Below are 16088 nucleotides of genomic sequence, written 5' to 3'. Positions count from 1 at the left end.
TGAGCTGACTGAGGAAAAGTTGTATTGACTACAAATATATTTGCAGAATAAACTAAGTAAACATTTAAACATATGAGTACAATGTCTCAATCACCAACCTCGGGACTGAGGCCATGCTGGATTTGAGTTGTGTGGTTCATGTCGTTTGGGATCGGGTGGGGTCAAGGATCACAGAGCAGGAATAGACTAACGTGCAAAGCTGACAACTAGTCAGGTTACACATTTGTGCCAGTGCAAATTGTCCAGGTCGGTTATTTATATTTTCAGTTAAAATTGATGCATGGCACACTCAGTTTTTGGGTAGCCATATTTAACACACTACTGAGTTTGAGTACTAATTAGTGATGTTAACATGGGAAGATTCCTCAGCATTGTGCAATGAAATAAGAAATCCTTTATTAAAAAAAAAATTAAAAAAAATTTTTTTTTAAAATTTGGTCTTGTACAAGGAACAGCTCCTCCTATCCTGCACTTGTTCCCCACATTCTTTGGGACACATCACGTTGAATGCAGCAAGAGCTCTTGCTTTTCTTAAACAAAACATAAACTCCTTGCAGTTAACAAAAGTCTTTACAGTTTGCCAATGATCAGTTTTGAACTTCCAATTTGTAGGTTTTCTGGTGTGACTCGAGAGGACTTGATGAATGCAAAAACAACTATCTCTGATGTTCAATCAGTGTTACTGGGCATGCTCAGTGCTGACACTGTTTTGATTGGCCATAGTTTGGACAAAGACTTCCTTGCACTCAAGGTAAGAGTCTTTCATTTGCAGAGAAATTAAAGGACTTAAATGGCACTTTAAGCAAAACTTTTTTAAAAATCTGCCCCAATATTGCTGGGTCTTTAAAAGCTTTTCAAAACTTATTCTATTTTTCTGGGGGGGGGGGGGTTGTCTTTGATATGGTTTTGTGAGCAATTAACTATGATTTGGAACATGCATCAACCTGTTCATAAGATATGGGAGCAGAACTAGGCTATTTGGCCCATCGAGTCTGCTCTGCCATTCGATCATGGCTGATCTGACCGATCTCTGCTGCAGGAAAAGACTTCACTGTGCTTGGTACATGTGGGCAATAAATCAAATCAGTCAGTCAATCCATCTCATCCTGGCCTAAACTCCACCGTCCTGCCTGTTCTCCATAACCCTTCAACCCATCACCAATTTAAAAAATCTGTCTAACTCCTCCTTAAATTTAGTCAATGTCCCAGCATCCACCGCACTCTTGGGGTAGCGAATTCCACTGATTAACAACCCTTTGGGGAATCCAAATCTGTTTTAAACTTGCTACCTCTTATCCTGGGACTACGACCTCTCGCTCTAGAATGCCACGAGGAAGCATCTGCTCCACGTCTACTTTAACCATACCTTTTGTCATCTTGCATACCTCAATTTGACCTCCCCTTATTCTTCTAAACTCGATAGGCCTAAACCGTTTAATATCTCCTCCTATGACAAATCCCCCGTCTCTGGAATTAATCTAGTGAACCTCCTTTGAACTGCCTCCAATGCCCCTCAAATAAGGAGACCACCAATCTGCAGTAATCCAATCGTTCCCAGAGATGTTTAAGATTTTGACCTGATGGAATAATACCTAAACCAATCTTTTAGACATTTTATGTGGGGAAAATAGTCCCTTCTCTAAAGTGGGAGTGCTATCACTTAATCCACAGTAATGTCTGGACAATCTGTTTTGACTAGACCCATTCCAGTAAACTATGATGTGCATTAGAACTCTAAGCATCTTCTAATTATTTTGCCTTTGTAAAGATTTTCATTCCTTGGCCCCCTATACATAGATTGCATCTTGCAGTTCTCAAATGATTCTTTCCGATCTTGCATTGACTTTTTAAGATTGCTTTTCCTAGTGCAGTCATCAGAAAAGTCTGAGCTTGAACCGACTAACTGTTAATTCTGTCAATTAAATCAATGTTTTTGTACACTGTAATGAGTGAAACTGCCACAATCAATGTCCAAATGAAATGGGTTCAAACACCTGGGGTAGTCGCTATTCCTTTGCCTAATGAGCTTTTTCAAATTGACTACTCCATGCGGATCCACTTCTTTAGTTTAGGAACAGCAGATGTGATGAAGTAGCTTCAAACCCCTATTTCACTTTGTGACAAAAGCTTCTGTCTCCCCAACCAAAGCAGTATTTGCCCATTTTAAAAAGGGGGTTGTACCCTTTAAATGATTTCTTAAAGGCTTATGTAATCACAGATTTAAAAATAGAGCAAGAAGTTGCCTTTTATCGTGCTAACATAGTTTCTTGAGAGCTAAAAATGAAGGTCTGTGGCCTCAAACAGGCAGCGTTCAGTGTTCCTGTTAAAATCCGGAAAGCAAAGCACATTTTGTATTTTTTAATTCACCGCTTTGTCGAAAAATAAACGTTGGGTGAGTGCTGCTGAACTTGATGTAATCCGTTTTCAACAGTGAGAATGCAGGGAAACTAACCTTGGATCAATGGTGCCAGCATTGCGCTCCAGCATTGCGCTTCTCTCCAGAGACCTGAACAGATAATCTTGGATGACACGGGGCCAAACCTTCTCCATCTGATGCACCAATAGCTTCCACTGAACATACCTTGTCGAGCAACATTATTAACCAATGTAAAGTGTGAACTTGCATTTATGTAGTTATTTAGGCAGGTCAGTGCCATAGTTTAGTGAACAGTTTAAACAGTGTTACATCAGCTCCCATCCAGGCTGCACTCAACTAGACACTGCTGTTTCTAATTTGCCCTTGCAAAATTCTTCTGTAGCCTCTCTGCCATGTTGGATATAATTGGGTGGAGGCACTGGATATTTGTTCACGGGGATTTTCTTCACTGGGATTTTGCCTGAATTGTGACCAAGTTTGATTTGTGCTGGTGACTGGTTGTGGGAGACCTGAATGTTTGGGATTTGCTACCGCCAACATAAAATATTTTGTGCAATTTGAAGGCAGCTATTAGCAAATTTTAGCCTAGACCATATCAGATTCTCTCGAGGGCAGTTTGAAATTTGCCAACATGTGAACATGATTATGGCTGTATTTTATGCATCTTTATCAGAAACTACATGCCGCAGCCAAATTTGGAAACAGAGCTTCATTTTAAACCACACTGCATCTGCAATCGACTGTCAGCATTTAGTAATCTAGCTCTGGGCATTCTGAGATTTAGTTACTCGGATTCAACGTGAACTCAAATGGCAATTACGAGAAGGTGTTCCAGGAATTGTCAAGTAACTTGGAATAGGTAGTTTGCCAGAGAATCTCCACATTTGATGCAAGGCAGTGAATAAAGGCCTACTTGAGGGTTCAAAGATAACAATCAGATTTCAAGAACAGGCTTTGGCTTGAGATTGAGCTAAGTACCAATTAACTCTTGGCCTGATGGCTTACTTATCTTGATTAATCAAATGAAATCATCTTTGCAATGCCCTGGGAGAATAAAAGGTCTAGAAGAATAAAAGGACTATTAATGTTTAGTGAAAGCAGACCTACAGTTGTGTCATATGAGAAGTTGGCAATTGGAATCCAAGAGCTGTTGCTTGCAAGTGTAAAGTCGCCATAGTCCCAGGTGACCACAGGCTGCTTTCCCCTTTGAGGGGGAGCTGACTGGTGGTGATTTAACCTGAGGGTCACCACACCTCAGGCGAGGGGCAAGGTTGAGAAGGTGAGACCTTCATGAATAACCTCAGCCGGTGCGGGGAGTTGAACCCACGCTCCTGGCCTCGCCCTGCATCACTAACCAGCTGTCCAGCCAGCTGAGTGATCCAGCAAAGTTGGACTCTGAACCATGTGTGGAGATATTAGGACAGATGACCAAAATTTTGTTCACTGGTGGATTTTTAAGAAGGAGGGGGATGCACTGCACGAAAGAGAGATGCAGAGAAGTTGAGGGTTGAAGGAGCTGAAGGTTTGGTTGCCATTGGGTGATTAAAATCAGGCATGTGATTTGGAAGAGACGGGCTGAGGGTTGTAGTTCTGAACATGGTTAGAGATGGCAAGTGTACGAGGGCATTAATTCAAAACTAGAATGAGAATTTTAGAATTGAGGCATTGTTGACCCTGGAACCAATGTGAGTCAGCACAGGGCTGATGGGTGACCAGAGTTTAGTATGAGGTGGTTTGGGATAGGTCCAAATTTATGGAGAATGACCTAATGGTCATTGAAGTCTGCTAGCCATTATTACTGCCCCTGCCCCCTATATACACTCCACAACCATGCCATAAATACCAACGGGGCTAAATTGAACGATGGAAAGTCAGCAAGGAGAATTTTTGAATCGTCAGTCTAGAGGTAATGAAGGTAAGCATGAGGAGTTTGGCAGAGTTGCGGCAGGGACGGAGTCAGATGATATGGAGATGGAAATAGGTGGCCTTACATGATGGTGTTGAAATATGACTTGAGCTTGGGGCCAAATATGACGACAAGGTTACGAACTGTTAGGTTCAGACAGTTAACCAGGGAGAGGGATGAAGTTGGTGACTAGTGTATGACGTGAGCAAAAACAATGGCTTCACGCTTGCCAACATTTACTTGGATGAAATTTCTGCTCAATCAGTACCAGGTGTTGAATGAGCTTGGGACAGATTACTGAGACTAGAGGATCAAGAAAAATGATGGCGTGATACAGCTGAGTGCCGTCAGCATACGTGTGGAAACAGAACTCCCACTGCATGCATTGGGCAAAGACACCAAGCTATTATCTAGATTCTGTATCTGAGTGTTTGGCAATTGCTGCTAAACTAGGGGTGAGCTGGTGTGAGGCTCGCTCAAAGATTTAAACTAAAATAAACGACGCCCGCCAAGAGGTGTCTATGAAGAGAACCTAATGAATTGATATCGCTGTTGGTGAAAGATGAGAGAACCTGTCAGCGGAATTATTTAAAAAAGGAAATGAAGGAGGAACTATCAACACCGCTGAAGTTAATGGATTAAATAAGGATTCTTAGAGAATATGAAAAATGATCTCATTGGGCAATCAGATAAAGTATTGAAGAAATTAAAGAAACAAAGGAGTAAACAAATTCGCAAGAACCTCAAAGCAGGCTGCAGAGAAACGGGGATTTTCTTTTACTCGTTCACGGGATGTGGGCAGGCCTGGCTGGGCAGGCAGTTGCTGCTCATCCCTAATTGCCCTTGGGCTGCGTGGTTTGCTCAGTCGTTGCAGGAGGCAGTGAAGAGTCAACGGCATTGCTGTGGGTCTGGAGTCGCGTGTAGACCAGACTAGGTCAGGATGCAGATCTCCTTCCCTGAGTTGGTGAACCAGATAGTTCCATGGTCACATTCTGGAGACCAGCTTTATTTTCCACATTTATAAATTAATTGAAATTCTGGGCTGAGTGGGATTTGAACCAGTGTCCCCAGGGAATTGGATGGCTAGTGCCCTGACATTGCCGCCACGCCACTGTCTATTGTACAATATGGCCGTTGATAAATAATTCCAACATGGCACTGTTGGGCTGAAGGACCAGTTTCTGTGTACACATACAAACAAAGGCTGGGTAGGTGGGTGAGGTCTCTGCATTGATTGAAAGGAATGAAAATGGCTAAAAACTGGCAATGCTGGAAAAGCTCGCGTTGATGTTTAGGGTTCAATAGGACGTCCTTTCCCAAGGAGCATCACTTTGGACTCACTAATTCTGTTTCCCTCTCCGCAGGTGCTGCCAGACCTGCTGAGCTTGTCCAGCATCTTCTGTTTTTATTTCAGATTTGCAGCATCTACAGTATTTTGTTTGATGGAGAGGAAAGAATTGGGACTAGTGTGCCCTGTTGAACAGTGTGGCGATTGAAAAGGAAGTTCTGGTTGGGGGTGATAGAATTGTTTTGAGCTTGTGTCGGCAATGGAGAAGCAGGTTGGAACATTTACAGAAAGAGAGGTGGAAAAGTTGTCATTTCACATTTGATGTTTTGCAAATGCTAAATATTGGAATCCAGTTCCCCAGATGTGAATCCTGTATCCACCAATCTCTCAGCGCAGTGTGCCCCCTTCATTTATTACCGAGTTTTGTTGATTGCAATACTGGAAACTGCTTTGCCGAGTTAAATGATTGGTGCAGATTATTTTATAATCCATGTAATTCGGGAGAACGTGTTGACGGTACTTCCACATGATGAAAGTGCCCATTTTATATGATGTGAATTAATGTCCGCAATTCAAATAAAAAGCTTGTGCTGGAGGCTTTATCCTTTCTCATTGTTTTTCTTTCCAGTTGATACACAACATGGTCATTGACCTATCTATCGTGTTCCCACATTCCTTAGGGTTGCCCCACAAGCGGGCACTCAAGAGTTTGATGGCAGATTACCTCAACCATAGTGTTCCAGTCAATGGTAAGTAATTTTAAGAGCATTAATGTGAGTTGGAAGAGGCCATTTGGACCTTGAGCATGCTCCATTGTTCAGTAAGCTCGACTCCACATTACCTTGGGAGTGAGGAGACCAAAACTGTGCAGTGCTCCAGCCATAGTTACCAAAATTCTATATACTTGCAAAACATCTTCACCCTTGTGTTTTAATCCCTCTGTAATAAAGGCCTAACACATGCTGTGTCTGATTGTTAACTTTGTGATTTGTGCACAAGGACACCCAGGTCCCTTTGAAAACCAATGTGTCCCAGCCTCAGCAGTAAAAGCAAATAAAAATTGCTGTTCTCTTGTTCCTACCAAAATGGATAACTTCATGCGTCCATGCTTCTCCGTATTCTATTCTACCTGTCACATTCTTGTCTGCTCATTTAACCAGTCTATTTCCCAGTGTAGCCTCTTTGTATCCTCCTCACAGTTCCCCCTCCCACCTAACTTTGTTTCACCAGCAAACCTGGATACATTACTGTCTTTTTATCTGTTATTTGACATAGTGGATTGTAAACAGCTGAATCCCAAAGATTTGTGGTACACCACTAGTTACTCCTACTGTCTGAATCCGTGCTGATATCACCCCATGCCAAGGTAATGGATACAACCATACCAGATGATTAAGGAGCACTTGTATTAAACAACGTAACTGCACTGCATGCATCAATGAGTAATGTATTTTATGAACTAAAACTCCATAGGTCCCTACAATTCATTCTTCTCCCTCAGCTTATTTTTTGCAATGTGAGAAAAATATGCTGCATTTATAGTATGTGCTTCACTGGAGCAGGAAAGTTGAACACGGAGCCACATGGAACAGGTGACCAAAAGCTTGATCAAACTAGTAAGTTTCATTCTTGAGGAGTGGCAAGTTTAGGAGGGGAATTCTGAGCTTCGGTTCCAGGCAACTGGTCTGAATGTTTAGCTTTAATGAAGCAGGTCACAAACTTAATAAATAGGAGCAGGAGTCGGCCATTCAGCCCATCCTGCTATTCAATAAAAGCATGAGGTGGCACAGTGGTTAGCACCGCTGCCTCACAATGTCAAAGACCCGGGTTCAGTTCCGGCCTTGGGTCACTGTCAGTGCGGAGTCTGCACGTTCTCCCCGTGTCTGCGTGGGTCTCCTCCGGGTGCTCCAGTCCAAAAATGTGCATTAGGAGCATTGGCCATGCTAAATTGCCCCCTTTAGTGTCCAAAATGTTAGATGGGGTTATGGGGACAGGGTGGGAGCCTGACTCTAAATAGAGTGCCCTTTCAGAGGCTCAGTGCAGACTTGATAGGCCGAATGGCCCCCTGCACTGTAGGGAATTCCATGACTTTCCCGATCTTTCTTAATGCCAGGAGCCAGTCAAGTGAACGTTCTCTGAACTGCTTATCACTGAATTGTCTCCTTTTTCTTAAGGAAAACAAAACTACACAACTCCAGATGCAGTTTTACTCCGGCCCTACACCAGCTTTAGCAACACTAAACACTATTTTCTAGTCTATTTCCCTTCCATTCTACTTACCTTTTGCTTTCTGTACTTGCATGCACCACAAAGGTTACTTTGCATCAGGACATCCAATTCTGTAAACTATCTCCATTTAAGTAACACACTGCTTTAATTCCTGCCAAGGTGGTTCCTGCCAAGGTGGTCACATTCACCCTTTACCACATTATACTCCATCTCCAAACTTTTATCCACTAACTCAACCTGTCCAGGTCCCTTTGTAAGCTCTTTATAACTTGGTTTTCTAACCATAATTATGTCATCAGCAAAGTTAGCTCTCGCACATTTCATTCCTGTAAAAGCTCCGAGGCATATATTCTTATCTCGGACTAGTGCAGATTAAACATTTCCAAATTTAATTGCTTTGTCATGCACGGCAGCCGTGTAGGAACAATTGGCTGCAGAGTTAATGGAAAATGACCAGATTCCCTACTGTCTGGTGGTGCCTGTCTCTACACATTGGTACAGAGCTGGGCTTGGCTCCGTCTCCACACTCCCATGTGCTTGTACTTCCTGGTCAAAATGTCCCCTGGTCATCAAACGTCCATGAAGGAGTATGAGGAACTTCCATTACACACAAGAGGCTAAAGAAGCTGGAATTGTTTTCCAGGGTGGAGATGGCTGAGGAAGTAATATTCAATCATGATTTTTGATGGAGCAAATACTGTTTCTAAGGGTATATTATAATGATTGAAAAGGGGGCAGGTAAACATAAACAGGATAAGGCTGATATTCTACCTCAACTCTCATGTCCCTTCCTCAGTGTAAGCAAATTCCATAGTAATTCTCTAAAGGGAACTGGACAAATTCTTGAAAAGGGAAAAAGAATTGCTGGGCTGTGGGGGGAAATGGGACATGCTCTTTTAAGACTGGACAGCCACGATGGGCGATTGGCCTCTTGCTCTGTATCATTCTAACACGATGGTCTAATGAAAGATGGTGGTGGCGGTGAGGGAAATGGAGAATAAATTTGATTTGCTTTTCCTCATTTCTTACGCCAGTTGACGGCTCGGATAAGGGGCGTGCATGTATGGAGCTCATGATGTGGAAAGTGAAGCATGATGCAAAAGGCAGGAAGTGGTGAGACTACATGGAAAGGCCAGCGGAAGAATGGTCCAAAGCTTTTCAACTTGCAACACCCCAGTGGATGAGGCATGATCCTCTGCCCTGTTCAATTCCATTTGAATTGTGTATATATGTCATTCTTGTTTGTGGTGAGAAATGGTGATAAGACAGTAGGTCCTGATTACAAAATAAATTGGGTGAATGACGCTCGTGTCCTTTTTTTTTTTTTTTTAAGACCCAAGATTGAGATAATATTGCCAGCACATCACACATTTGAGAGACGTGCTGCATAATTTGTGAGGGAGCTGGATTTGTTTTGTATACTGACCCGTAATTAGTGTGGTGTAGTGAATGCTAACCTTCAATTAATACTAATGAAGCTATTTTGTTCATTGAGCAATACATAACTACCATGGAAGAAAATGCATGTAAATCAAAATCAAAGCCGTTTTCCAAAGATGTAACTAGTTTGTCATTTAATTTCTCTGTATGGGTAGTGAGGCACTGTGCAGGATGAATAGCCACCTCATCAAGCTAATCAACTTCCGTCAGTAGAATCATAGGAGCTATTGCAAAACAAAAACTGATCACTATGGTCTTCTGGTTAAACCATGCTGCCCTCCGCAAAGTAAATCTGGCCTGGATATGCTCACGGTGTGAAGTCCAGTACAAAGGAGGAAAATAATGATTCAGAAAACTTTAGGCCTTTTTGTAATTATGGGAAGCTTTGTGTCTCATTACCCTTTCTGGTGGGTGCTCCAGAATATATAGTTTTACCAACTTCTATATGTTCTTCCTACTCTTCGCACAGCTTTCTGCTTTGTGATACTACATTGATGTCAAATGTTAATTATTTTCACTGGAAGTTATTGTTGTGCTGTTGGTCCTGTTCTTCCTGAAAAAAACTTGGATATGATTGTGCACTTTACAAGTAGATACACTGTCTTGAGTAATAGCAGTTCTGTATAGTTTAACAAGGGGATTTTTTCCCTGTTTAAAAAAAAAAAAAAATGAATTTTTGTCGACTTGAATATGCTGTCTAAATTGCCACTGTCTAAATTGCCAAATGTTTTGAAAGAGTCCTATAATACTTGATGGATTACGATCTTCATTAAATGTTCTTGTTTAAATATTTTGGCAAGGAGCTGGACTATTAAAATGTATCAAAGCAGTTTGGTGTTTGTTTACTCAAATTTGCCAGAAACATTTTGCCTGTTTTGTTTCATCACCGTTCAAATTTCTGTGACATGACACAGTGCTCATCTAATTAATGAGTGAAAAGGGTATAATTGATGCTATCAAAAGTTACCAAGCCAATACACAGATGTATGATGCAATTGAATTAACTATTATAATCAATTCCCATTTCCTGGTTGAGGCTGTTACTCCGGATTGTTTCAGGCTGTTACTCCGGATTGTTTCAGGCTGTTACTCTGGATTGATAGAGGCTGTTACTCTGGATTGATAGAGGCTGTTACTCTGGATTGATAGAGGCTGTTACTCTGGATTATCAATCTGATTATGGAGCAGCCCTACTGTTGTGCTGTTCACACAAATCACCCAGTAAATTTCTGCAAGGTGCCACTCCAAAATCCAATACCAATTTGTGGCTAGCTGAGGGCGTAATGGATGCCAAGTGTCATTCCGGAGCTGAGCTAATACATTTCTCTCGTGCAGCAGGAGAGTTTTGAAACCGTATAATTCTCTATGTAATAAAGGTGATTACTTTGGTACATTACTGGAATTGCATGCAGGGTACGTGGGTAATAAATGCTGCAGTGACGCTCTTGTCTCGTGAATAAATAACATTTGGGTGATGAAAACCCTCAGCCTTATAATGGTGTGGGCTACAGTGCCTTCTACGGGGTGGCACAGTAGCACAGTGGTTAGCACTGTTGCTTCACAGCTCCAGGGTTCGATTCCCGGCTTGGGTCACTGTCTGTGCGGAGTCTGTACATTCTCCCCGTGTCTGCGTGGGCTTCCTCCGGGCGCTCTGGTTTCCTCCCACAAGTCCTGAAAGACGTGCTGATACGTATTTTAGACATTCTGAATTCTCCCTCTGTGTACCCGTACAGTGTCAAGACCAGGGGATTTTCACAGTAACTTCATTGCAGAGTTAATGTAAGCCTATTTATGACACTAAAGATTATTATTATTTATCATTTTAGGAGGTTACTGAGCACTAAAACCGTGACTGAGTGGGGAGTCAGAAGATTGTGGATAGGAGACCCTTTCCAGTGACTTGTGTGCAAGATCCAGGCTGATATTCCAACTGTTTTTGAGTGAGATGTCAAACTTGGGGATCCCACCTGCCTTTTCTGCTAAATAGAAAAGATCCTATTGCACTAAGGGTTGGGGAGGTCTTTCCTCTTGTGCTGGCTCAATACTTATCTGCCAACCAACACCATCAAAAACATTATCTGGTCATTATCCCACATTGTGTATGGGAGATTACTGTGCACAAATTGACTGATCCGTTTCTTATATTAACGTGCTGCCTACAGATCTAAATGTACTTCATTGACTGTAAAGTGATTTATGATAGCTTGAAGTTCTGCTATACAAATGCAAGCTTTTATTTTAAATGTATTTTTTCTTCTATTTGTAGCTGTAGTTTCTTGTAAATACACCACGTTCTTGTGTAACAGATTTTCTTCATACCAGGCGCTCCAGATTAATCCACAGTGAAGACTGGGCAACGACTTGTGACATTTTTATAGGATTCAGAGGACACAAGGTTATTTCAACAATTATGGTGTAATATGTTCCTGCCTGGTGTTTAGCTCTAACACTCAACTGGTTCTCTCAAAATAACATAACATGGTCTTGTGGTATTCAGAGCTGGATCTCTGAGAATATCGTCAGTGGCTCTTCGTAACGGTGAAAGGGGCATTTTGAGGAGGTGGACCTCAATCTCAGTATCTCAGATAATGGGAATACCATGTTGATATTGATATTTAGGAGCAATTATTTCTAATTCATAACGTTTCTACCAGACAGTTCTCCTACATGGAGGGCAAGAAACTCTTGAGTTGCAGCTGATGAGTATGGTCAGCTTGATGCTTGCGTGGTGACAGTCAAAGCCCTTCAGTGACATTAAGGTTAAAGATTCAGAAAGTTTACTGTCTCAGGAGGTGCACAGGTGTGTGAGGTAGGATTAAGCGCAATGAGGGTGGGGATTTCATTCCATGAATCCATTTGGCCTCCGATGCAGATGTCATTTTTCATTCCACATAAACGTACTGGAGAATTAACAGTTGAAGCAAAATAAATGTTGACGAATAGAGCGATTTAAAAGACAAACTTGCTGGGAATAATTAGTGAAGGCTGCTTTGTCCCTGTCGTAGATTAGATTGGCGGGTGATTTCTAATCTACTTGGTCTGTTCCCCTGACCGTAAGACATAGGAGCAGAAGTGGGCCATTCGGTCCATCGAGTCTGCTCCGCCATTCAATGAGATCATGGCTGATCTGATATAATTCTCACTTTCCCGCCTTATCCCAACAACCATTGATTTCTTTACTGACTAAAAATCCACCCCCATCAGCCTTGAACATACTTAAGGCCCCAGCCTCTGCCACACTCACCCATTCCACAGATTTGCTACCCTTTGAAGAAGAAATTCCTCCTCATCTGTTTTAAATAAGTGACCCTTTACTCTGAGATTAAGCTTTCTATCAAGACTCTCCAACAAGGGATTTAATGCTCCTTCATGTGGTTTCCCACTTCTTCTGAACGGAGCGCTGATGATTTGTTTTTGACGGGCTTGATGGGAAATATGTTTTTGTTAACGAGCAGTTGTTTATTACCAGTTAGTTTATTCCCAACAACCAAATGCTCCCGATATCAGCTCAACCTGAATGTGCCTCAGTAAGAAAACTGGTGGGATTCTCCGTTTCTGAGACAAAGTGCTGATGCCAACGCAGAATTCGTGGACTTTCACGACAGCAAAACCGGTGCCACACCTGGACCAATTCACTACTGTCAATGGGCTGGCACCAGCGCCACGTGGAACACAATCGATTGGCCGGGTCCGTGATTGACACTCGGGAGGCTGACAAGCTGCAGCCGCACACACACATTACACTCCCCACACACTCATCACAGCCGCACATACACATTACACTCCCCACACACTCATCACAGCCGCACATACACATTACACTCCCCACACACACTCATCCCAGCCGCACACACACATTACACTCCCCACACACACTCATCCCAGCTGCACACACACATTACACTCCCCACACACACTCATCCCAGCCGCACACACACATTACACTCCCCACACACACTCATCCCAGCCGCACACACACATTACACTCCCCACACACACTCATCCCAGCCGCACACACACATTACACTCCCCACACACACTCATCCCAGCCGCACACACACATTACACTCCCCACACACACTCATCCCAGCCGCACACACACATTACACTCCCCACACACACTCATCCCAGCCGCACACACACATTACACTCCCCACACACACTCATCCCAGCCGCACACACACATTACACTCCCCACACACACTCACCCCAGCCGCACACACACATTACACTCCCCACACACACGCATCCCAGCCGCACATACACATTACACTCCCCAAACACACTCATCCCAGCCGCACACACACATTACACTCCCCACACACACTCATCCCAGCCGCACACACACATTACACTCCCCACACACACTCATCCCAGCCGCACACACATTACACTCCCCACACACACTCATCCCAGCCGCACACACACATTACACTCCCCACACACACTCATCCCAGCCGCACACACACATTACACTCCCCACACATACTCATCCCAGCCGCACACACACATTACACTCCCCACACGCACTCATCCCAGCCGCACACACTCATTACACTCCCCACACACACTCATCCCAGCCGCACATACACATTACACTCCCCACACACACTCATCCCAGCTGCACATACACATTACGCTCCCCGCACACACGCATCGCAGCCGCGCACACACATTACACTCCCCACACACACTCATCCCAGCTGCACATACACATTACACTCCCCACACACACTCATCCCAGCCGCACATACACATTACACTCCCCGCAAACACGCATCCCAGCTGTGCACACACATTACACTCCCCACACACACTCATCCCAGCCGCACATACACATTACACTCCCCACACACACTCATCCCAGCCGCACACACACATTACACTCCCCACACACTCATCCCAGCCGCACACACACATTACACTCCCCACACACACTCATCCCAGCCGCACACACACATTACACTCCCCACACACACTCATCCCAGCCGCACACACACATTACACTCCCCACACACACTCATCCCAGCCACACACACACATTACACTCCCCACACACACTCATCCCAGCCACACACACACATTACACTCCCCACACACACTCATCCCAGCCACACACACATTACACTCCCCACACACACTCATCCCAGCCGCACACACACATTACACTCCCCACACACACTCATCCCAGCCGCGCACACACATTACACTCCCCACACACACTCATCCCAGCCATACACACACATTACACTCCCCACACACACTCATCCCAGCCGCACACACACATTACACTCCCCACACACACTCATCCCAGCCGCACACACACATTACACTCCCCACACACACTCATCCCAGCCGCACACACACATTACACTCCCCACACACACTCATCCCATCCGCACACACACATTACACTCCCCACACACACTCATCCCAGCCGCACACACACATTACACTCCCCACACACACTCATCCCAGCCGCACACACACATTACACTCCCCACACACACTCATCCCAGCCGCACACACACATTACACTCCCCACACACACTCATCCCAGCCGCACACACATTACACTCCCCACACACACTCATCCCAGCCGCACACACACATTACACTCCCCACACACACACATCCCAGCCAACAAGATAGCACCGGTCGTGCTGGAGCGCGCCCATACAGCTGATGGGTCGGCTGGGGCCAGAGGGCATCTAGGAGGGGGTGGCCTGGGGGGACACCCATATGACCCGTGGCCCTAAGTTCACAGTGGGCTGCCAACGGCATGTGCTGCTGCATAGCTGCCTTGCCGGCTGCTGCAATGGTGTTTCGTATCCGTCCACCCTGACCCCACAGCCCACCTCCTAGCCACCCCCCGCTACTCCCCCCCCCCGTCCCTAGCAGAAGCTCCCCGGCCATCAGCACAACTGTCAGCAAACTATGGTGATGTCGGACACCTTCCCTACCCCCCCTCTCTCCCTCAGCAGCCATGACTCTGCTTTCACAATTTGTTATATATTAATGATTTGGATGAGGGAACAAAATGTAACATCTCAAAGTTTGTAGATGATACCAAATTAGGTGGGAGGGTGAACTGTGACGAGGATGCAGGGATCCTACAGCAAGATCTGGACAGGTTGGGCGAGTGGGCAAATCAATGGCAGATGCAGTATAATTTGGATAAGTGTGAGGTTATTCACTTTGGGAGCAAAAACAGGAAGGCAGATTACTAGCTGAATGGTTGTAAATTGGGAGGGGAGTGTGCAGCGGACCTGGGTGTCCTCGTGCACCAGTCGCTGAAGGTAAGCATGCAGGTGCAGCAGGCGGTAAAGAAGGCTAATGGTGTGTTGGCCTTCATTGCGAGAGGTTTCGAGTATAGAAGCAGGGATGTGTTGCTGCAATTGTACAGGGCCTTGGTGAGGCCACACTTGGGAGTAATGTGCACAGTTTTGGTCTCCTTCTCTGAGGAAGGATGTTTTTGCTCTCGAGGGAGTGCAGCGAAGGTTTACCAGACTGATTCCAGGGATGACGGGACTGTCATATGAGGAGAGATTGACTAGATTGGGATTGTTCTCGCTGGAGTTCAGATAAATGAGGGGGATCTCATAGAGACTCATAAAATTCAACAGGACGAGACAGGGCAGATGCAGGGAAGATGTCACCAATGATGGGTGTGTCCAGAACCAGGGGTCACAGTCTGAGGATTCAGGGTAAACCATATCGGACAGAGATAAGGAGACATTTCTTCACACAAAGAGTGGTGAGCCTGTGGAATTCATTACCACAGGAAGTAGTTGATGCTAAAACGTTGAATAAATTCAAGAGGCGGTTGGATAGAGCACTTGGGAGAA

At 44.5% G+C, this 16088-nt stretch overlaps 1 protein-coding gene across 1 annotated transcript in view; it reads left to right on the top strand.

Annotated features, from left to right (window-relative positions):
- LOC140430109 (RNA exonuclease 1 homolog) overlaps positions 1 to 10043 on the top strand; it is a 42809-nt gene extending 32766 nt beyond the window's left edge. Inside the window, exons 13-15 of the mRNA XM_072517625.1 lie at positions 613 to 751; positions 6200 to 6320; positions 8835 to 10043. Of these exons, the coding sequence (XP_072373726.1) occupies positions 613 to 751; positions 6200 to 6320; positions 8835 to 8917 (343 nt within the window). The 3' untranslated portion in view covers positions 8918 to 10043. The remainder of the gene's footprint in view (positions 1 to 612; positions 752 to 6199; positions 6321 to 8834) is intronic.
- Positions 10044 to 16088: the final 6045 nt, after the last annotated feature.

The sequence above is a fragment of the Scyliorhinus torazame genome, chromosome 9 (genome assembly GCF_047496885.1).
Source record: "Scyliorhinus torazame isolate Kashiwa2021f chromosome 9, sScyTor2.1, whole genome shotgun sequence".
Lineage (NCBI taxonomy): Eukaryota > Metazoa > Chordata > Chondrichthyes > Carcharhiniformes > Scyliorhinidae > Scyliorhinus > Scyliorhinus torazame.
Note: the sequence above shows the minus strand (reverse complement) of the source record. Positions and strands in the feature narration are given on the sequence as shown.